At 36.1% G+C, this 22,883-nt stretch overlaps 3 protein-coding genes across 7 annotated transcripts in view; 2 read left to right on the forward strand and 1 right to left on the reverse strand.

Annotated features, from left to right (window-relative positions):
• Positions 1 to 74: 74 nt before the first annotated feature.
• Positions 75 to 13,734, reverse strand: morc3a (MORC family CW-type zinc finger 3a). The gene is made up of 19 exons (XM_051118809.1): positions 13,649 to 13,734; positions 11,491 to 11,563; positions 11,027 to 11,159; positions 9,605 to 9,828; positions 9,201 to 9,357; positions 8,924 to 9,071; positions 8,644 to 8,775; positions 8,263 to 8,382; positions 8,008 to 8,105; positions 5,418 to 5,519; positions 5,204 to 5,332; positions 4,376 to 4,450; positions 4,157 to 4,199; positions 3,940 to 4,047; positions 3,768 to 3,846; positions 3,628 to 3,691; positions 1,919 to 3,083; positions 781 to 1,001; positions 75 to 675 (listed from the first exon to the last, which is right to left on the reverse strand). Exons 1-19 carry the CDS (start codon positions 13,685 to 13,687, stop codon positions 522 to 524), a joined length of 3,264 nt encoding a protein of 1,087 aa, XP_050974766.1. The 5' UTR covers positions 13,688 to 13,734; the 3' UTR covers positions 75 to 521.
• Positions 13,735 to 14,247: 513 nt separating this feature from the next.
• commd6 (COMM domain containing 6) lies at positions 14,248 to 16,217 on the forward strand. Its single transcript, XM_051118828.1, has 7 exons — positions 14,248 to 14,432; positions 14,684 to 14,742; positions 14,866 to 14,931; positions 15,030 to 15,106; positions 15,246 to 15,414; positions 15,504 to 15,656; positions 15,744 to 16,217. The coding sequence occupies exons 1-7, from the start codon at positions 14,408 to 14,410 to the stop codon at positions 15,792 to 15,794; spliced, it is 600 nt and encodes a 199-aa protein (XP_050974785.1). The 5' UTR covers positions 14,248 to 14,407; the 3' UTR covers positions 15,795 to 16,217.
• A 3,419-nt stretch (positions 16,218 to 19,636) lies between these two features.
• Positions 19,637 to 22,883, forward strand: part of tbc1d4 (TBC1 domain family, member 4) — a 40,596-nt gene continuing 37,349 nt past the window's right edge. For 3 of the 5 annotated variants that reach the window (XM_051118798.1, XM_051118800.1, XM_051118799.1), the window contains exon 1: positions 19,637 to 20,665. In XM_051118798.1, the coding sequence (XP_050974755.1) occupies positions 20,264 to 20,665 (402 nt within the window). In that variant the 5' untranslated portion in view covers positions 19,637 to 20,263. The remainder of the gene's footprint in view (positions 20,666 to 22,883) is intronic. The other 2 variants (XM_051118801.1, XM_051118807.1) reach the window with 1 other exon arrangement.

Raw genomic sequence — 22,883 nt, forward strand, 5'->3', positions numbered from 1 at the left:
GTAACAACATAAATAAAATAATGTTGGTGATCTATATCTCCTGTGAACAAGAAATACAGAAAGAACAATTTTTAATCAAACAAATATAAAATTTATTTTATAATTAAACTTTTTCAAAAACAGCATTATGTACAATTTTATACACAGAACTGCCTGTACACAATTTGAGTAGCATTTATTACAACTGTTATCCACTCACTATTGTGTATATTAGAACCATTGTGTATCAGAAATACACCCAATTGCGTATCTGAAAAATTACAGAAAACTTAAACAACATTTGTAAGCTTAATAAGCTTAAGTTTTTGTGACAGAAAGGTGAAGTGTTATTCTTGAAACAACAATTCTATTCCAATAACCAAAAGAAGAAGAATGTATAAAAGGATGTAAAACTTGCCCAAAGAACAGCAAGGGAAAACATGAAAATAAATAAAACTTAACAATTTAATAGTATCTATTAAGAGTGCAATAAAATTTGAACGTTTTGTCTCCATGCACAGAACAATAACCTAAAGCTGGCTTTAAGTAAAAGTGGTCTCAGAGGGCGAAATCTCCTGTATGACCTGATTTAAAATCTCATCTATGACCTCACAGTCATAGTTCACTTGGTCGAGGTCCAGGGCAGGAACGAAAGTGACCAATAAACGGGCAATGCTGCACCTCAGCTCCCTCAACCTGATGACAGAAATGAGAGAGAGCAGATTTAGTGCATTAAAACGAGACTCCTAATTAGCGTGTCCCACTAAAAAAACATTTGAAACAAGTCAACAAGACTCTTACTTTGTTGGTGTCACTGTGTTCTGACCCTCTCCTTCATTTTTGATCCCATTCACAAGGTTTGTAGCTGTGCCTCTGCTGCATGTTTGTTGTGAACTGGTGTCAATGTCCTGCAGAGTCTCTTGCTCTCTTGCATTGCTCCACTCCTCTTTTTGTTTCCTCAGCTCTTCTACTTCCTTCTGCAGCTGTTCGCAGTTAGCTTTCTCCTGCTCCAAGCTCTCCAACTTCGAGTATACAATTTGTGGGTAGTAATGAATCAAAGAAAGGTAAAAAGAAACACAGTTTAGGCCTGACCGATCAATGCAGAAAAGTCCAGCTTTTTTGGACTAGGACACATGTCCCTATCATGCCTCTTAAAGGGATAGTTCACCCAAAAATGAAAATTCTGTCATTAATTACTCACCCTCATGTCGTTCCATACCTGTAAGACATTCGTTCATCTTCAGAACACATATTAAGATATTTTTGAGGAAAGTTGCTGTCCTGTGCAGGGTCAGATTTCATCAAATATATCTTAATTTGTGTTGATGAACGAAGGTCTTACGGGTTTGGAATGACGAGGTAAATGATGACAGAATTTTTGTTGAAGGAAGCTTTAACAGCATCAAAACTCTATGGACCCTTTTCACAAGCCTGTGATGACACGTTTCAATGGTCATCATCATCATAAATCCTTTAAAGTTTTTTATATTTTGATTAAAAATAAGTATGTACATTTATAACACTATACTTTGTATTATATCACCTTTTCATCAAGTTACAAAAAAACTAGTTAACGCTATGCAAGGGTGTGTCTAATGCCGTGTCTATGGGAGGGACGATAAATTTGATACATTTTGGGATGATACATTTCTCTCGTCTGACTGCCGATATCAGTCTAGCATAATTTTTTTTTATCGTATAGTTTTTCTTTTGCTATTTGAGCAAATGGGAATGCAAAAAATATATTTGTGGTACTCTCCCATTCATCGCTCTCAGATTTTACCCAACTATGAAGACTTCCGCTATGAGAAACCCGGAAATGTGAGAAAGGTCCATTACGCTCACTGGCTGGAAATTCACACTGGCATTTTTAGCATTGATTACTGTCATTTCTTATTAGCTGCACGAATTTAGAAAGTCAAAAATATCAGGTCCTCACCTTGCTTCTCAGTTCTTGACATTCGGTGTTGCGATTATCTATCTCCCTTAGAAGAAAGTCCACTTGAAGAGCCGTTTCATCATCTACATTTTCACAACCAGTTGCTGTTGATGAGTGTCCCTCCCCCTCAGCTTTCGACCGGTCTTGACACACCTTGTCCTGTGCCTCTTTCTCAGCTTTAATTTTCAACTCCTCCAGTTTCACTTTTAGCTCATCCCTCTCTTGCATAAGCTTGTTGTTGGACTGTGTGGCCTTTAAGTAGAGAGCCTTATAGTGCTGTTCCTCTGATGGATCTGTCTGGATGCTCTGATGGCTGCAGTCTTTCTTTATGGTGAGTTCCAACAGTTTGAATTCTTTCTGTTGAACTTGCTCTTTCAATTCATCTCTCTCCTGGGCTGTGGCCTCCAGGAGATCGAGCAGGTTATCCTGCTGCTTCTGCGCTTCATGGGCTGGCATCAGGTCTATTTCTATGTCAGAGAAATGTGGGGTCTTGGAAGTTGATGCCATATCTTCCTGGTTTTCTACATCTGACTTTGCATGTTGCTCAAAACTGATCTTATTCTCCTTAGATATCTCCTCTAGTTTTTCAAGATTTGGTCTGGACGTTTCTACGCTAGTACATCTTTTAACCTCCATGGGGGTTTTGATTTCTGTGCCGCTTCCCACATCAGCAGTGCTCCGTTCCATCCCTCTCGCATCATTCTCAATCTTCTCCTTCTTGATCTCAGCTTGCTCGTCTTCCTCCGCCTTTACAATCAAACGTTCTGTTTGAGTTGTAATGCTTGTTTGGCCAGTAGAAGTCGATGGTTCCACTGCTTCCTTTCCCGTGTTTTCAGTTTCAGCTTGATCACTGCACTCCATATATAATCCTGGTGCATCATCGCTGGTCTTTTCTTCCATCTTCACCTTAGAAAGGTCAAAGGCTTTGGGTCTTGGCGTGCTGTGTGTCTCATCAATAACAACGTCATCGTCGTCACTATTCTCTACATTGTTTTCATCAACATTATTGCCATCATTGTCTGTGAACCCCAAAGGTGAGGAGGCTAAGACATCTGATGTAGCTGCGGATGTTGATGGACTGTCTGCTGTGTTGCTACTGTAGTCATGTAATATTCTTGCTCTTTTTGCAGTTTGGCTCTGGGACAAACCTAGACTTCTCTTTGCTCTGTAGAAGACAGGTTTCAAATCATGATGTGTGGGATAGTCTACCCAGAAATGAAAATTATGCCATTAATTACCCTCATGTTGTTTCCAACCTGTTAGACCTTTGTTCATCTTTGGAACACAAATTAAGATATTTTTGATGAAATCCGAGAGCTTTCAGACCCTCCATAAACAGCAAGGGTTCTTTCACGTTCAAGGAGAAGAACTGTTGAATAAAGGCATTATTTCTGTTTTATTTGCACATAAAACGTATTCTCGTAGCTTCATAAAATTACAGTTGAACCACTGATGTCACATTAGCTAATTTAACAATGTCCTTACTACCTTTCTAGACCTTGAACTTGGAAGGACCCTTGCTGTCTATGGAGGATCAGAGAGCTCTCGGATTACATTAAAAATATTGTAACTTGTGTGAAGATGAACGAAGGTCTCGTGGGTTTGGAACAGCATGGGGGTGAGTAATTAATGACTTAGTGAGTAATTCATTTTTTAAGAGAGAATAAATGGAAACACAAAGAGAGAAAGAAAGAATAAGAATGACATACCTTTTAGGAGTGGAGAGGGACATGACATTTGAAATCACTGGCATGCTATCCGAGGGGCTAGAAGCTGTTAAAACACAAAATATTAATAAACCAATTTAGGTTCTTTATTTAAAACAAAAGCACACAAAATTTAGCCTCACCAGACTGTGAAAGGGGAACTGCACTGAAAGGGCTCATCGGTGTCAAAGCGGTCGTAGGTGATCTGGGTGAGGAAGGGGACTATGGAAGCAAAAAGGAAGGCCAAGAGTTCAGTATGTTCTAGGAACTTATAACTGCTTAACTATGACTTAGTTTAAAAAAACAAAAACATACTTTCTCATAGAGATGACGCACAAGGTCAACTTTCATTTTCAGAGCCACATTCTGTTGAAGCAGTTTTGCATTTCTCTGCTGTTCCTGCCTCAACCTGGTTTCTTCCATCTAATGCAGAGAAATCCATAAATAAATTACAAACAAGAGGAAAGAAATCTGAGTAACAAGCAACAAACACACCACCAGTGGATGGAGAAATCCAGAAAGATATTACTACCTGAGTTCTTTGCTGTTCCTGCTGTTTTTTGAGGTTTCTTTCACTGTGTCAACATAACAAAGAACATCAGTGTATCAGACTCCTTACACTTGGTATCTCAGATCCATTTTTTGAACAAATCACTGGCTTATCTTATTAATATCTTGGGTAATACAATGAATCTATTCATTCACGTTCACATAACAAAATAAATAAATAGTTGTAACATTTTCCACTCACTGCTGTTTGTATTTTTTTAGGCACTCTGAAGTTTCATCTTCAGAATCTTCTGCTTCTTCTGGTTCTTCACATCGCCTGAATGTAGAAAGAACAGCTGTTTGAGCTGGGACATGTTTAAAGATTTGCACATGCATGCACACACACACATAGCTCATCTACATCACATGTTTAGAAATGATACATTGCTCAAAATGCAATGAAATTAATGTGTGTACATGATGTCTGTTCTAAGATGCAATCCAAAAAGGAGAAAAAAGGTCAGACGGTCACAGGTTGCTTTGTTGGAAAAGGAGAAAGTCTGTTTCACACTAGTGATAACTATATTAGCATCCACACCAATGGATGATAACATTCTGTTATATTATAAAAAACAATTAAATATAACTGTAATATACTACAGTTACGTAGATATAAAAACTATTGAGTTACTAATTCACTAGTAAAACCATATGGGTAATTCAATAAATTATGATGATTATGTAATTGTTATCATTTCAAAGGTCATGAAACAAAAATGTATCATGTAGCAAAAACTGTAATTTACAGTAATTTGACCCCTGTAATTTTATTCAGTAGTTATTGTTGTTATTGTTTTCATACTGCTAATATTATTTCAATCAGATAAGCAGGTCATTGATTTTTTTGTTTCATTGTCATAGGTTTTCAGAGGCAGTCTTTTTTTGGAGAATATTAATGGATAATACAAAAGCACAAAAATATGACAAGCTGTAAAATAATTCTATGAATCTCTTAGGAACCTTCTGCTTGAGTCCTGCTGGAGGTTAAACGTTTTAAAAGCTAAACAATGAAAAGTTAGATTAAACAAACCTGAACTGGGGGTCTGGATTAAATCGACAGAACCATTTCTCAGGGAGCTTATTCATGTCGATGCCATCTGGAAGTTTTCTCCATTTCAGACACTCATCACACTGAACCCAGTTCTGATCAGGACGCTTCCTTTACGTTAAACAAGAAACAAGGGTTTTATATGGAAAAAGAAACAAATGAAATGTTTTGAAGGTGCGTGTGAGTGTATACTAACGGGATATCCTCCATAGGTACTGTACTAGGGTTTGATCCCTTCTTATGACGGATCGCTTTCCAATACTCTTCTAGTTTCACACCCAAAGTTTGCATAGTTCTCCTGCGTGGACAAAAAATAAACAGCTTAGACTGCTATATAATTGATCACCTGTTTTAGAAAACAACATTTTCTCCTGAAAACTTGTAAAATGACTATTACTAAATCAAACAGTAAAGAACTTGTTTATTTAGTTAGTCCAGTATGAGAACAGAACTAAACAAAGGTTCGGGCAATTTTTGAAATTACCTGAATTGTCTGTAACCCTGCCTGCCTCATCAAAAATCAAACGCTGAATAGCAAATGTTCTCACAAAATAAAATATTAATAATTAGTCAAAACATTTCAAATGCAAATTCTTGTTATACAGTTAACATGTAATTTATTTAACCATATAGTGTATGAACTGTATATGGTCCAGAGAGTATATACACTAACACACATTTTAAACTCAGCTTCTGAAGGGCCACTGCAGACTGTAGCTCCAACCAACTCCAACATACCTGCCTGGGTTTCCAGCACTCCTAATGTCTTAGGCTGTGTTTAAAATCGCGCCCTATACCCTTAATGGCATAGTCCACACAAAAATGAAAACTACCCCATTAGCCATCCTAGGTGTATATGACTTTCTTCTTTCAGACGAAAACAATCAGAGATATATTAAAAGATGTCCTGGCTCTTCCAAGCTTTATAATGGCAGTGAATGGTGGTCCAGATTTAGAAACAAAGTAAAGTGCGTCCATCCATCATAAAAAGTACTCCACACCGTTCCAGGATTTATGCACTTTATTTTGCTTCTAAATCTTGACCAATACTTACAGCCATTAAAAACTTGGAAGGACCAGGACATTTTTTTTTGTATAACTCCAACTATATTTATCTGAAAGAAGAAAGTCATATACACCTAGGATGGCCTGAGGGTGAGTAAATCATGGGGTACTTTTCATTTTAGGGTAAAATATCCCTTTAAATACAGCAAAATACACTGTAAGGGTCGTGCCGGATGAATTCCATCCATTCGTTTTCCGAACCATTTGATTAATGTGGGTACAGCGTAATATCATAGAGTTATACATTTTTTAAATTTGATTATTAAAGTCCACTTTCAGAACAAGAGTTTACAGATAGTGTACTCACCAGATAATGTTGTCATCCAAGATGTTCATGTCTTTCTTTCTTCAGTCGTAGAGAAATTATGTTTTTTGAGGAAAACATTTCAGCATTTTTCTCCATATAATGGACTGCTATGGTGCCCCGAGTTTTAACTTCCAAAATGCAGTTTAAATGCGGCTTCAAACGATCCCAAATGCAGTTGTAAACGATCCCAAGGAAGAAGGGTCTTATCTAGTGAAATGATTGTTTATTTTCATTAAAAAAAAAAATACTTTCACCATAAAGAATAAAATTTAAATACTTTTTAATCTCAAACGCTTGTCCTGTCTTACTCTGCGTGAACTCTGTGTATTCTCGTATAAGACAGTTAGGGTATGTCGAAAAACATGAGATGTTTTTCGACATACCCTAACTGTCATTAACTGGAAAAAAAAAAACATTGTATCGTTTACAAACTTTGGGCACCATAGCAGTCCATTATATGGTGAAAAATGCTGAAATGTCCTCAAAAAACAATTTCTTTATGACTGAAGAAAGAAAGACATGAACATCTTGGATGACAAAGTGGTGAATCTGTAAATCTGGAAGTGGACTTCTCCTTTAAACAATTTATTGGAGGTTTACAGCATTATTTTCATCTTTATATTTGTTTTTATTTGTATTGATTTTCTCTGTTGCAACATACAAAGCCCCTAAAATAACAAATAGTTTTATATATTTCTTTTATGCATCACTGCCATTTTACTATGAATAAAACAAGGTACATGCACATGAATTAACAGAGAAGTATTTGCTCAAAATTTGTCTTTTCTTATGGTAGTACTTCTAATATTAAGGCCTAATGTCGAATTTAACAAATCTTCTGTGGCAGCGGAGAAACCACAACACGAAATGGGGTGATGGCATGTACCATTCAGTTCAAGGGTCTATAAAAAAGACTGGTACTGTAAAAAAAAATTGTTTAAAATTTGGCTTTCGTTAGGGTATGCCATATTTCAAGGTCTTAGGTCTCTTTAACGCATAGTCTGTGGAAACCACACCACGAAATGGGCTGATTGCACAATAGGTGGCTCAGTGTGTATCGTCCTATATGCTAAGTTTAATGGTTTCTTGTGTGCACATAAAAGTCTATATATTTTTTATTTTTGCAAAGGTCCTTGAGGCTATGTAATACGGTGCTAAGAATATAATGAAAAGAAACCCAAAATCACTAAAGAATCAGTAAAGAGCTGCCATGAAACCTCACTTCTTGTACAATAATTTACTATAAAAAAACTAAATATATCTTTCTTTTTCCCATACTTTTCCAAACCCCATAAAAACCCTGTAAACTCTGCATGACAGTGGCCCTCCAGGAGCTGAGCATGACACCCCTGCACTAACAAAAAACAATATTCTAAACTTATGCTATAATCCAACTGTACAGCATCACACTCACCTGTACTCTTCTGTGTAGTCAAAGTCCTGCTTGTTGTGAGTTGGCTTGAGGAAGTTGCACTCAATCACCGCAATGACTCCCACTCCTTTTTCATTTGCCTAATACAAAATCAAGATTAAAATTGCATCCTGATACTCTAAATAGTAAAATAACCTATAAAACCTTACTGTCACATTAAAGAAAGTGGTAAAGGGGGTGTTTTGGCAAAAAATAAAGAAATTAATGAATGAATTTATTACAAGTTTAAATAATCACCTTGTTTTGACATCCAACACGTTCATAGGCTTTGATGAGCCTGTTTTTATGGTACATCATGACTCCGTAATGTTCTTTGCTCTTGGTGTTGTAGCCGAATGTGATAGGAATGCTTTCTCTCTGAGAAGAAAAGACTTAAGGGAAGCTCACCATGTATGTATTCATTGAGTTGGTATTCTGACTAGAAATTGGTTTAATGATCTTTTTTTAATGACAATACTTTGAACCATGAATTCATAAAACACCTTAGGTTTATGCCAAAATGCTTTCATGTTCAAAAACCAAATTCTCCTTTCTTTAAAATGTAACACCTTCCAAACTTCCAAAAGTTATCACTATGTATGAAATTCACAGCTTGCTCCTTTGTGATTGTGTGGATACATTTAGAAAGTTGGGTTTGTATCTATCCTTTGCAATGTATGCCAGGCTTTTAGAGATGAGCTGGGTTTTCACTTTCTGTCCACGAATGATAATCTGCATTTTGGGCTTCAAGTAGAGGATGCTACAGTACGCCTGGAAAAAGATAACATGCATACATACACATATTACAGTTATTTTCAGTTATTAACTGTAATGCATATTGAAGTGATATCTGTCATCATAGACACACTGATAATGGAACGTGTTAGAACTCCTCAACATTAGAGGGAGAAGTACCCACCTGCAGGGAGAAGTCGCTCTCTGGGCTTGACTGAAATGAGCGACACGGTTGCTTGTATTTCTCCTTTTCACTCTCATATACTTCAGATGGAATCTGGATGTCATAGCGGTCTGTGTCAAAGTCAAACTCAGATTTGCCTGTGGATGTTCTGTAGAAGGAAAAAAAAAATCCTGAAACATTTTATCTATGCATTCCTTGGCCTGGTAGCTCAAGGGAATGGCACTGGTAATAGCAAACACTGCTCTGAACTACATCATCATGATCTTTTCATGCTCACTTGCGGAGGTTCCAGATAATGATTCGTGTTCCTGTGGACTCTGTGTTATAGTGTGCACTGATGGCATTGAGCTCACAGAGCAGCTCTGACTCTTTCTGGAACAGGGAGTAGCACAGGATATCCTGAAGACTTGCTTTGTGTTGTGACTCGGGTTCGAGTGAAAGGAAAGGTCAAGGATAAAGACATCACATGGAGAACATAAATTCATGCTGAAACAACAAATGTTGAAACTCATACTTACAATCAAATGCAAACAGAAATCAGTCACTGGACCCCTAATGTATGTAATATAATCTCTCTAATACCCTCTCCATCTCTTTATATCATGACAAATATTCTATTATATCCTTTTTAGTCCATTCATTTATTCATCTTGTCTTTGCTCATTTGTAAGGTAAGGATATATGACTGTCCGACGCGTTTGAATTGCACAATGGGTACAATGACATTCTCTGCATGTATCTCCTGAAGATACGTCTGGGACAGAAGGCCCACACACATGGACTCTCCATTCTTGGAAAACACGATGGCGTCCTTCCCCAAGCGCATGGATCCAGACTTAAATCCATTGCCATAGAGGCCCACAGGGACATGGCCATTTATAGTCTCCTTGTCACTGAAACCAAAACTGAGAGGGAGAGGAACACAACCATATTATATATTAAAACATTTTTCAAAGAAATTAAAATTTTATTCAGCAAGGATGCCCTAAATTAATCAAAAGGGACAGTAAAGACTTTTGAACCTTCTTTTCATCAAATAATCCTGAAAAATGTATTACGGTTCCACAAAAATATTAAGCAGCAAAATTGTTTTCAACACTCATAATAAGAAATATTTCTTTAGCACCATATTGCATATCAGATTTCAAAGCATCTCAGTATTTTAAAATATTACAGAACAATGGTAAGTTTACACTACAAGTCAAACGTTTTTGGACAGTAAGATTTTTAATGTTTTTTAAAGAAGTCTTTTCTGCTCACCTGCTCACCAAGTACAACAAAAACAGTCAAACTTTGAAATATTTTTACTATTTAAAATAACTGTTTTCTATTTGAATACATTTTAAAATGTAATTTCTTCCTTTGATTTCAAAGCTTTTAACATTATTACTTCATTCACATGATCCTTCAGAAAAAAAGCTTTATTTTTCAGATAAATGCTTATCTTTGGGTCTTTCTATTTATCAAAGAATCCTAAAAAAAATACTCAACTGTTTTAAATTTTGCTAATAATAATAATAATAATAATAATAATAATAATAATAATAATAATAATAATAATAATAATAATAATAATAACACTAATAATAATAATAAATGTTTCTTTACAAGCAAATCAGCATATTAGAATGATTTCTGAAAGACCATGTGACACTGAGTAATGATGCTGAAAATTTATCTTTGATCACAGGAATAAATTACATTTTAAAATAAAAAGAAATCAGTTATTTTAAATAGTAAAAATATTTCAAAAGTTTACTGTTTTTGCTGTATTTTAGATCAAATAAATGCAGGCTTGACAAGCAGAAGAAAATTCTTTAAAAAACACTGAAAATCTTACTGTTCAAAAACTTTTGAATGGTAAAAGACATTTATAATGTTTAAAAGGCATTCTATATTTTTTAAATAAATACTGTTCTTCAAACTTTCCATTCATCAAAGAATCACGAAAAAAAAAAAGTTTCTACTCTTAATTAACAATCTGCTATTAAAATAAGAAAGGTCTCTTGAATACCAATTAGAATACCAATCATCATATTAGAATGATTTATTAAGGATCACGTAACCCAAATGTATGTTAGTCAACGTATTGTCTTCACCCACCTGAGCATCTTGTACATCTTATCGTAACCCATTCCTGCTCCATTATCCATGAAAATTAGACAGTCATGACCTCTGATTGCTGTCTTATCAATCCAGAACTGTTTGGCACTCACATCTGGGTCGTAAGCATTGTCTAAGGTAGAAAACAAATATTTAAAATATACACATTTTTATTTGAGTTTGAGTAGTTTTCTACTGAAATAGCCCTGAACACTAATGAAAAATAATTAGTCGTTTATTTCCTTATTTAGCACTGGCTAGCAGTCTTTGAGCAATACACGGAATGCAAGAAAATGACTCACATTATTTATTACTCACAGTACTTAATGTCATCAGGCAGGGATATGTTTTAATAGGGGAAACTAGGTTACAAGTCCATAGTAATCTAACAATGTAGGACACACATCCATTGTTCAAAACTGCTAAACACATATCACAATGAGTGATCAGAAGTTTCCGCTCACCTATCAGCTCAGCAATAGCACTGAAGGGCCAGGTGTGGCTGGTGGAGTTGGTGTGAAGGAACTTTGGATTAAGCTATAAAAAAAAAATCAAAGACACAGGTAAGTTTATAAGTAAACACTAAAAATGCATTTTATGGAACTATGCAGTGTTTTATAAAGCTGTCGATCTGGACTTACAAATATTTTTTTTCTTCATATTATCAGATTGCAGGTTTGTAACAGCCATTATTTGTTTGTCTCCCATTTTGGCTTGATTCAAAATTGTTTAGTTCGGAGTTAAAAAAAAAAAAAAAACACTTTTATTTCATTAGTAATTATACATCTATCATAGGATCTTTTCTTAAAGCTCTTCATAAATCATAACATTTTAATGAGCCTTGTTCAAAGCTGTTTAAAAAAAAATAATTAGGCAATGGAAAAATAAAAATAAATACATTTCTTTAAAGAACATTTTTACTGATGAAGCTTAAAGCTTTTATGAGAGGCCCACCATGAGCTCAGAGGTTATTGTTAAGTGTTGATATGGTACATATCAGTTTTTTCTACTTTTTTATTGTCATTCCTAACAAATTTCCAAGGTGGGCAGAGTTGTGACAAAGTCTCAGTTTCGTTATGATTTTCAAGAGTGTGTCTTTTTCTTCACAACATATTTTTTTTTTTTACACAGAATGCAGGACTTCTTCAACTGAAAATCTGAAGAATACCTTTTTCTCTTCTGTATCATATATCAAAGTCATGAATAAGTAATATTTAATGTATTTAATCTGAAAATCACCTAGGACAGTCAGTCATTTGAATTTGTCTATTTAAAGAGTTACACTACCAAAACTACACTACAAGTTTTTGAACAGTAAGATTTGTAAAGAAGATTTTTTTAAAGAATTCTCTTCTGCTCACCAAGCCTGCATTTATTTGATCCAAGGTACAGCAAAAACAGTAACATTAGTAGAAAGTAAAAAAGTAGCTTTTTTTCTATTTTAATATATTTTAAAATGTAATTTATTTGTGTGATCAAAGCTAAATTTTCAGCATCATTACTCCAGTCACATGATCCTTCAGAAATTATTCTAACATGCTGATTTGCTGTCCAAGAAACATGAATTTCTATTATTATTATTATTATTATTATTATTATCAATATTTAAAATGGATGAGTACATTTTCTTCAGGATTCTTTGATGAATAAAAAGATTCAAAAATCACCATTTATCTGAAATAAAAAGCTTTTGTAACATTATACACTATACCACTTGAAAGCCTGGAGTTTCTATTCATCAAACAAACCTGAAAACACTAATTCAACAATAATGAAAAGAAATGTTTTTGTTGTTGTTTTTTAGCAGCAAATCAGAGTATTAGACTGATTTCTGAATGATCATGTGACTGGAGTAATGATGCTAAAAATTCAGCTTTGAAATCACAGGAATAAATTACACTTTAAATATATATATACAAATAAAAAAAAAAAACAGTTATTTTAAATAGTAAACATATTTCACAATTGTATTGTTTTTTCTGTACTTTGGATCAAATAAATGCAGGCTTGGTGAGCAGAAGAAACTAATTTTAAGGCCTGGCATATAATGTACTGGACTATCAAAATACAAAGTTTGAAGAGTTTTAGTGTATCATTTTATTTTGTCCAATTGGAGCCGCTGTTTCTCAGCAATTTTAATGGTGAGCTGCATGTCACACCAAAGGGGCTGATGGACCTTTAGCGCAAAAAGTTTAAAGACACTCTCGCGTCACGTCTTAAGGTGGAACGAATACATAACTGTATTCATGCTTAATTACGCAAATCCCTTTGGCAGAGAAACGAAACTGAAAGCAATATCCGATTTTTGAGCCTTTCTGATAGGACGACAAACACATACGTCACAAGAAAACAAAGACATGATCATGACACCAAACGATCACATGCCGTTATTCCACACACTGTGAAAATATATGTTGTTCATTGTTAAGAGAAAACACATTGATTATTTAAGATGACATATAGTTCGTCAGCCTGTCAATGACATGCTAACAATGCGAGAACTTATTACGTGTAAACTTTTGAATATATGTATTACCATTACATGTCTATTAGCATGGTGCCTACTACCACGCGTTAATTACACCTGGCAGGAAAAGAAATGAATGAATTAAACATTCGTACCGCACTGAGCGGGATTCCTCTCTCCGTTTGCACGGCCATCCTTGATATGAACAAACCCGCGACGATACAAAACTTCCAGAGGTGTGACTCCGACTTCCGGGAGAACTGACAGATAGGATTTTTCAAAATAAGAGCATTACATTACATATATAAAAATAATATTAATCATTTGACATAATATTTACACTATAATTACATAATAATTACATTTGCACTTATTTAATGCATTATTTGTTTAACTAAATACTAATCTTTTATTTTTTGAATGGAAATTTTGTCTTTTTTTATGCAAAAGCACAGATCAGGTCTTCAACTTTCATCTCTTCAGATTTACTATAACTAATATAGGATTTAATTTTTTTTTGTAAACAATGATTAAGTTTAACTTTAAGCTTAGTAAAGATGTCAAAGAAACGAGGTATTTTAGACTTTTTACTCATTTTATGAGATTACATCAGATGCACTTTGGATATCCACCTTTTTGGTACAACTGTTTTGTTCAGTTATTCCTTTTCATTTTCTGAATTATTTCTTCACAACACCGACCGATAGTACCTAGTACAAGCCGACTGTACTATTATTCTGAAAGGAGATCTCAATACGATTTATCACTTCCGGTCTGGAACTGCTTTTACAGAAGTAGATATTGTAAACATTATTAATCGATGTTATAAAACAGACTCGCATTTAAAAACTCGTTTTTAGCATATGGTGGTGAATGCAGTTGCTTTATGGTAAATATTGCGATAGTTGTCGAAGATGTTAGGGCTGGATCTGTCAACTGGTGAGTAGAATTTGTTTCTGTTTTCATGCATATGTAAAGAGCAAAGCAGCAACGTGTGTTAAACCCCATTCTGTGCAAGTCAAAATTAACCTTTTGTACAGATGTTAATATATATATTTCGATATAAATCATATGCAGTGTAACACTGGGTGCTTTTTTTTACAGAACATAATAATACATTGATATGACCTAGCATTAATAAACGATGCAATTCTGATAAGTGTTTACAATTTGCTTGTTTTTTCTTGTAGGTGTGGATGGTGTGGTCGAAAAAATTGAACAACTCCCTACAGATTTGTTTGCAGAAACAGTAAGATGTGTCATTACATTGTGTGGTCAACATGTCATAGATCATATTATCATCTAGCTATTTACAGAATGTATTATTTTTAGGTGTTGTGTTGACTAGTCTGATGCTTGGTTAATTTTACAGCTTCACTCAATCCTGGTTCATCAAAAGGATCAGAACAGAGCAGTAGATTTGATTGAAACATGTGATGTAAGTTCACAAAAATGTAATCCCTGTAAACATATTTTAAATTAAGCATGCATACTTGCTTTTTATGGCTTTGCAATGCTTTTATTTCCTTAACACAGACATTTCAAAGAGCTGGGATAAACCTTGATCAGAATACTGTTCAAGATATTATAAGACTGATGTCCCACTATTTTAGGTAAAGTATTATCTTTTTGAGGACAAAATGTCATTAATGTAAAATGTTTGTGAATTTACAATGCACTTTTCAACCTGTTGATTTGTCATTTTTGATGTGTCTGTTGTGTTTCAACTTATGATAATATGTATTTAAACAGGTTAGCTGCAAAAAGCAATCTTAGTTCAGATGTCTTGGTCAGTAAATTGACTGAATGCAGCAGTAAATGGTCCAAACCAACCCTACAGTCGGTGCACAAGCTTTGGACTGAGCATGGTGCTCTTCTACATGCACATCAGGAGCTCCTTACAATGGCCAGTATTGGACAGGTGTGTCACATAATTCTTGTTTACAGTGTAAACATCGGTTAACCACTATTCTCTGTCAGTTTTTGATGTTAAAGCTTCTTCACTCTTAGCTTGTAGATATTCAGTGGAAGCTTGGAATGGCAGTGAGCTCAGATACCTGCCGATCCCTCAACTCCCCATTCATCTCTGTTCTGATGAAAATTGCGGACACATCAGGGGAGATGTCATATAAATCCTTTGAGATGACAGTTCAGCAGTTTCAGGTATGGAAGTATGCATTTTCATGTAACTGTCTGAAGTGTCTGAACTGCTGCATTCATTTATTCTCTTTATGTTGTTTTGTCCCTCAGAACTTCTACAGGCAGTTCAAGGAAATGGCCTCTGTTTTAGAGACTGTTTAATATTTGTCTGAGTGTGGTTTTTACAGAAGTGATTGTGAACCATTTTGTCTATGACCAAATAATTACATTTAAGTACAGTATTAATAGTTTAACAATGTAAATTTGTTGAATTTCGCACTGAACCTTTATTTTTTGTTCTACTGTTACAGTAGCTACAAGGTTAAAGTTCTTGTTTTATCATAATAAACAATGATATTATGTAAGAAAATGTTCGATTTTTCCCTCTGTGGATCATCATAAATTTCCATTTGTCATTATTATTGATCTTTATAACGGTCTTTAGTGCCTTTAGGAAACATTAATTTTGTTCCTGTTACATCTCTAATTGTTTTTCCACTTTTAAATTACAAATTACATGTATGAGATGCTCATGAACATGAATTTGTTTTATTTTTTTCATTAATAAAAAAATATTGACTTTGATTTTGTATTTTGTTTAGTGCTTTTGAATGTGTCACACCTGATGAACAGTGACCACAATGATTAAACGTAGGGATGACGTTCGATTAGGTTTTGTTTAAAATTCCGTAGGATGACCTGATTCAGCCTCTATAAAGGTTTCACAGTTTACATCGTATACTACGTAGTATGCAGTATGTAAATATGTGATTTGAAATACACTGACCAAAATTATAAATGCAACACTTTTGTTTTTTCCCCCTGAACTCAAAGATCTAAGATTTTTTTACACAAAAGACCTATTTCTCTCAAATATTGTTCACAAATCTGTCTAAATCTGTGTTAGTGAGGACTTCTCCTTTGCCAAGATAATCCATCCACCTCACAGGTGTGGCATATCAAGATGCTGATTAGACAGCATGACTATTGCACAGGTGTGCCTTAGGCTGGCCACAATAAAAGGCCACTCTAAAATGTGCAGTTTTATCACACAGCACAATGCCACAGATATCGCAAGTTTTGAGAGAGCGTGCAATTGGCATGCTGACTGCAGGAATGTCTACCAGAGCTGTTGCCCATGAATTGAATGTTCATTTCTCTACCATAAGCCGTCTCCAAAGGCGTTTCAGAGAATTTGGCAGTACATCCAACCAGCCTTACAACTGCAGACCACGTGTAACCACACCAGCCCAGGACCTCCACATCCAGCATCTTCACCTCCAAGATCGTCTGAGACTAGCCACCCGGACAGCTGCTGCAACAATCGGTTTGCATAACCAAAGAATTTCTGCACAAACTGTCAGAAACCGTCTCAGGGAAGCACATCTACATGCTTGTCGTCCTCATCGGGGTCTCGACCTGACTGCAGTTCGTCGTCGTAACCGACTTGAGTGGGCAAATGCTCACATTCGTTGCCATCTGGCACTTTGGAGAGGTGTCCTCTTCATGGATGAATCACGGTTTTCACTGTACAGGGCAGATGGCAGACAGTGTGTATGGTGTTGTGTGGGTGAGTGGTTTGCTGATGTCAACGTTGTGGATCGAGTGGCCCATGGTGGTGGTGGGGTTATGGTATGGGCAGGCATATGTTATGGACAACGAACACAGGTGCATTTTATTGATAGCATTTTGAATGCACAGAGATACCGTGACAAGATCCTGAGGCCCATTGTTGTACCATTCATCCACGACCATCACCTCATGTTGCAGCATGATAATGCACGGCCCCATGTTGCAAGGATCTGTACGAAATTCCTTGAAGCTGAAAACATCCCAGTTCTTGCATGGCCAGCATATTCACCAGACATGTCAACCATTGAGCATGTTTGGGATGCTCTGGATCAGCGTGTTCCAGTTTCTGCCAATATCCAGCAACTTTGCACAGCCATTGAAGAGGAGTGGACCAACATTCCACAGGCCACAATCAACAACCTGATCAACTTTATGCGAAGGAGATGTGTTGCACTGCGTGAGGCAAATGGTGGTCACACCGGATACTGACTGGTTTTCACTAACACAGATTTAGACAGATTTGTGAACAATATTTGAGAGAAATAGGCCTTTTGTGTACATAGAAAAAATCTTAGATCTTTGAGTTCAGCCCTTGAAAAATGGGGGCAAAAACAAAAGTGTCCAATATTACATCAAAATCCATTACGGCTTTGAGAGACAGCAGAGGGCGCCATTGAGTTTTTGTGTGTGTGTGCAGTACAGTTTTATATAAAAACGTGGCAGTAAATATGAGGTGTGTTTCCAGCTCACTATACTTGTAGAAATGACTACACATGCAATTTTAATATTACTAAAAATACTGCTCAAATTAACCTTCACATGCATAGAATACCATTGATTTACATAGAATTTTACAGGTGTGTTCACCCTAAACACACCCTGAACCTCACCCTTTGTTTGATAGAAATGTAAAGAATGCTTTGTCCACAGTAAACTCTGGACAGAGTGTACCTTTGACTCAAGTGTTCATGCGATCATACATCTGGCTTGAGATTAAATAGAAGTAACATATCGCGATTAATCCCATTCAAAATAAAAGTTGTGTTTACATAATATATGTGTATGTACTGTGTATAGTTATATGTATATAAAAATACACAACCACATACATATATGTAACAAATATTTACACACACACAAATATATATATATATGTGTGTGTGTATTTATATCCCTGCTGAATAAACCAGCTGGTTAGGTAGGTTGTGATACTGGGATGCTGGTTTTAGCTGGTTTATGCTGGTCCTTTGCTGGTTTATGCTGGTCCTTAGCTGGTCATGTGCTGGTCCAGGACCAGCTTAAACCAGCTAAGGACCTGCAAAGGACCAGCATAAACCAGCATCCCAGCATCAAAACCTACCTAACCAGCAGTTTTTTTTTTAACTTACTGTAACCCATAAATTCATAATACCAATCTCATCATCTGTCAAAAGTAGATTATTGTTACTGTATAGCAACAAAATAGATTTTTAATCATGGTGTATTATATGCTTAGACTTTATAGGGCACACACATGCATTTAGAATGATTATATGAACAGATTGGTTAGCATTTAACCTGGTCTGCGGCAGACTTTACTAAGTGTCAGGGCTACAAAATTCAATAAATAAGAAGTTATTAAGTGATTTAAATCACAGAAAAATGTGGTCTTTTTTTTTTTTTTTTTTTTTTTTCCTCCGTGAATCAGGGATTCACTGACCCATTCCTAAAAACAGTTTACCTTGTTTCTGAATGAATCAGCCCTTTGAACAAATTGATTGAATAATTGAACGACTCAGTCATTCAGACACTGGCTTGCTGCCACCTACTGGTAACTTTAGTCTCATTTTTAAAAGTATTATTCTGTTTTTTTTCCTATTATTTCATATTTCTGTGTTCTCAATTTTACATTTAAAACATCATATTTCATAATATTATTTATACAATAGTAGTCAATGTAACATTCTTTGCATTTTATTTTGTGTATCCCATGTATTCTGATACATACATTAATGTCTCTGGGCTAAACCCGGATATCCACCCACCCTAGAACCGCCCTGGTCAAATGCATATTCTTTTATATATTAATTACAATATTTGTTGGCCAAAATAAAGATTTAATAGACGTTAGTGATGACAGGTTACTGTTTCATGAATTGCTTTGTGTTTCATAATTGTGTTTATGTTTAATGGTAATTTCCATTGAGGCAGCTTACCCCATATTCACAACTGGGGCACGTTGTCACAAAAAGTCCCACAGGCAATAAACGGTGTTTAATAGGTTTTGTAGACTACAAAGAAGCTGACTTTTAAAAATATGAAATATTCATTGGAGTAAAAAGTGTGCAAACTAAAACTTATATACCCTAAGCACGAATAAAGTTGACTTGCTTTTCTCAGTCAGGCCAGTGCCGTGTGTTTCCTGAAGACAGGGGAGCCAGAGATCCACGCATACACATACACACGCGGCTGCTCGCTCCAGTGAACGCCTCTCGTATGGCTGCTGCGGCCACTCCTCCTGGAACAACAGCACTCTCTGTTCTCCAACGGCGTGAAATGACACAATAACGACTGAAAAGTGATGTGCAACGACTTTAAAGGACTCCAGCTGATCTGCAACTTCACGCAGGAGGCGTCTGACCGCTGCGGCGACCACAATCCGAAGCGCTGGGACTCGAGAAATCTGCAGGAATAAAACGCGCTTCCTTCAAGCAGTTGTGTATAGATACACTCAGGCGAATCGTCTAACTTAATATAAGGATTATTCAAGCCTTCAGACCCTTTGAGTGGATGTCTTTTAATCTTTAAACAGTGATCTGACCTTGGAATAAAAGCTTAGATCCTCGCTGCATCTTAAAAGCCTTTATTATTGTACTTAAGCTCTCCAGGACAACACGATCCTTGCGCACTTTTGACTAAAGCGTGAGTGACCCGTGTGTCATTAACGCGCCAGGAGATGTTTCCAGCTGCTTTTGCACAATACTGACCCGTGCATGTATTTATTTGGGCATTTAGCGGTGTAAAGGCACGGAGTTGTTGCATAAAGCAACTAAAGTCTTTGTCCCGGAGTCCTTGGAGAGATGGAGGGACAGGATGGCAAAGGGAATAATGACAGTAATCAAAAGACAGACAAGAGATTTGCACTCTGGTACATGGGCTGGTCTTCTCTGGACAGGCGGACCACGCTGCCTATGCTACCCTGGCTCTTGGCGGAGATCCGGAGGAAAAGTGAGAAGAACGAGTCTGGTCCCGCACAGGCCAGAGAAGTTCAGCTGTATCTCTCGCCCCCACTGATTCGCTGCGTGCCCGCAAACAGCAGCAACCCGTCCGTGTTCATATTCGAGCACAAAGCACAGTTTATATCCAGGTTTATCCACAACAGCCATGATTTGTCTTATTTTGCCTACCTTATCAGAAGTCAACCCGATAACCCAGAGTCTGAGATGGCATGCCATGTGTTCAAAGCATGTGATCCAAACCAGGTATGTACGGTCCACTCAGTGTTTTATCTGTTAAAATATATTGATTAAAAAACTCAGTTATTATATAGTTTATAAACCTTTTCTGAGATTTGGATTAGAGGTGAATTATCGGTATCTACTCTATAGATTCATTATGTGACGTTACTTTTTCGCAACATAAATGATTATATATTTCAAAATATTTTGTATATTGTTTAATGACTGCATTTGCTTATTTTTTTAACGACATTAACACTTTTTCGACTTAATAGCCATCATTCTATAAATAAATGTCATTTCACCTTACTTTTTTTCACCGATATTACCATTTTGTTGCAACTTATGCCTAAATATTTCTTCTTAAATATATTGTATATTGTTTAATGACTGCATTTGCTATTTTTTTTAACGGCATTCACACTTTTTCGACTTAACACTCATCGCTCTATAGATAAATGACATTTGATGTTACTTTTTTCACCGATATTAACATTTTTTTGCAGCTTAAGTTGTTATAGATTCTTACATTTATGTGTGTTGTTTAATGATCCTAACTTTTTTTTTTTGCAAATTAGGCCTAAATGCTTATATATTCTTAAATATATTTTCTATATTTATATATCTATATTAAATATTCTATATTTTCTTTCTATCTGTATATCTATTTACCTATCTATCTATCCCCTGCACCATGAACATGTTAAGCAGCAAATTACTATCATGGTTTTGTTCAATTATTTTTAGAAGGTCACATGGTACATTGACAAAAATAGACATATGATACATGGCTTATATTTATTAAAGTAGTCGTCTTAATTCCTTTGAACCCCCCCATTTTATAATGCAATTTTATAATAATAAACTTTCACAATGCCAGTGCCAATGCACCCTGACGTTTAGTTTACTATATGATTGACTGGTCTTTGTCAATTGGACAAATGCCAGTATGTAGGGCACCGTTGCGCCAGAGGAATTAGATTTACAGAGCATCATGTAAAGACGGGTCAGATCTCTCCTGGCACACACAGGAAGGATTAATCAGATCAGCTAGACAATACACACTTAGAATATTGAAATCCCTCCCCTCCCGCTCCTCTGCTTGCTATGTGTCATACTGCCTTGAAACAATAATAACCGTGATGCACTGCACTTACGTCTGAGTTCTCTGTTCCATGGTATTGATTAGAGATTAGTTGTAATGTAACCCTAATGTTAGTCTGCTGCCGAGCTATATTTGAGACGCCTGTCGAATGCACTTTGTTGCTCTGAGTGAAACATGGATTTAAACGTATGTGTGTATATATGCAATGATATGATATGCATTTTACATATTAACAAGCATATCTCTGTTTGCTCTGTGAATTTCAGTTGAAAAGTAATCTTTTTCTTTGGCCTTAACACATTATGTACATTATCAGAGGTAGAAGTGCTTAGAAGGGAATGTGAGAAAAGGAAAGTTAAGGGCGTCCTGTGAGTGCATGTTGAGCTCCAGAGGCAACATACATCACCGCCATGTGTTATGCAAGAAAACTGGCTGGATAGCAACACGTGCTAGATGGTCCATGAGGAATGTGTCTTTGCTCACGTCTTAAGATGGCTGCTGGCTCATTTCGAAGTGCTACCGTGCAATAGTCTGTCCAGTGTTCAGAGACTCTGCTGGCATTTCGCCATATAAATATCTTCTACTCTTAACGCAGCCCCAATCAATCCTTACCAGATGCCTGTGGAGTGGCATAGTTCAACCCATTGGTCCCTTATTTATAAATCTACCTTCAGCGTGGAATAGCCCACCCAGTGTAAGGGCAACAAAGTAAGGTTATGTTTTCTTTCATAATGATATACTATGTGCACACAAATGCCTGGCCTCATTTGACTGATAGAAATGAAGGAAAGCATTATCTGTGATTAAGCGGCAATGTGTTGTTTATGCTGTGGGCAAGAAAAAAATGGCTGGGGTCCCTCTGATGCATTTTGTTCATTGTTTATGCATTTTTAAATGGTGCTGTTTGTTTTGCGGTTTGGAGCGATCATCAAAGTATGAAGCAAAATCAATGTTACACAGGATATAACCCACTTAGTCCTCCACGTTAGAGTTTCAGAATACCGTACAGTGTCCCACTTTATCCAAGTGGCCTGAATACCTTACAGTTGGTCTTCTTGGTAACCATAATTAGAATGACTCGTGCCTTTAAAATCTACGTCCAGTACAGGACATGACCTGGGTGATCTGAGTTTCCTT

The sequence above is a fragment of the Labeo rohita genome, chromosome 9 (assembly GCF_022985175.1).
Source record: "Labeo rohita strain BAU-BD-2019 chromosome 9, IGBB_LRoh.1.0, whole genome shotgun sequence".
Taxonomy (NCBI): domain Eukaryota; kingdom Metazoa; phylum Chordata; class Actinopteri; order Cypriniformes; family Cyprinidae; genus Labeo; species Labeo rohita.

What these genes read in the sequence shown, in the direction of transcription:
- morc3a (XM_051118809.1), bottom strand. Translation starts at nt 13,687, where the DNA reads ATGGCCGTGCAAACGGAGAGAGGAATCCCGCTCAGTGCG. An exon ending in CAAACGCGTCGGACAGTCAT is followed by an intron (nt 9,358 to 9,604) that starts ATATCCTTACCT and finishes CTTTCCTTTCAC; the next exon opens with TCGAACCCGAGTCACAACAC. An exon ending in GTGTTGGATGTCAAAACAAG is followed by an intron (nt 8,106 to 8,262) that starts GTGATTATTTAA and finishes ATTTTGTATTAG; the next exon opens with GCAAATGAAAAAGGAGTGGG.
- commd6 (XM_051118828.1), top strand. Translation starts at nt 14,408, where the DNA reads ATGTTAGGGCTGGATCTGTCAACTG. An exon ending in CAGATTTGTTTGCAGAAACA is followed by an intron (nt 14,743 to 14,865) that starts GTAAGATGTGTC and finishes TTAATTTTACAG; the next exon opens with CTTCACTCAATCCTGGTTCA. An exon ending in TGACAGTTCAGCAGTTTCAG is followed by an intron (nt 15,657 to 15,743) that starts GTATGGAAGTAT and finishes TTTGTCCCTCAG; the next exon opens with AACTTCTACAGGCAGTTCAA.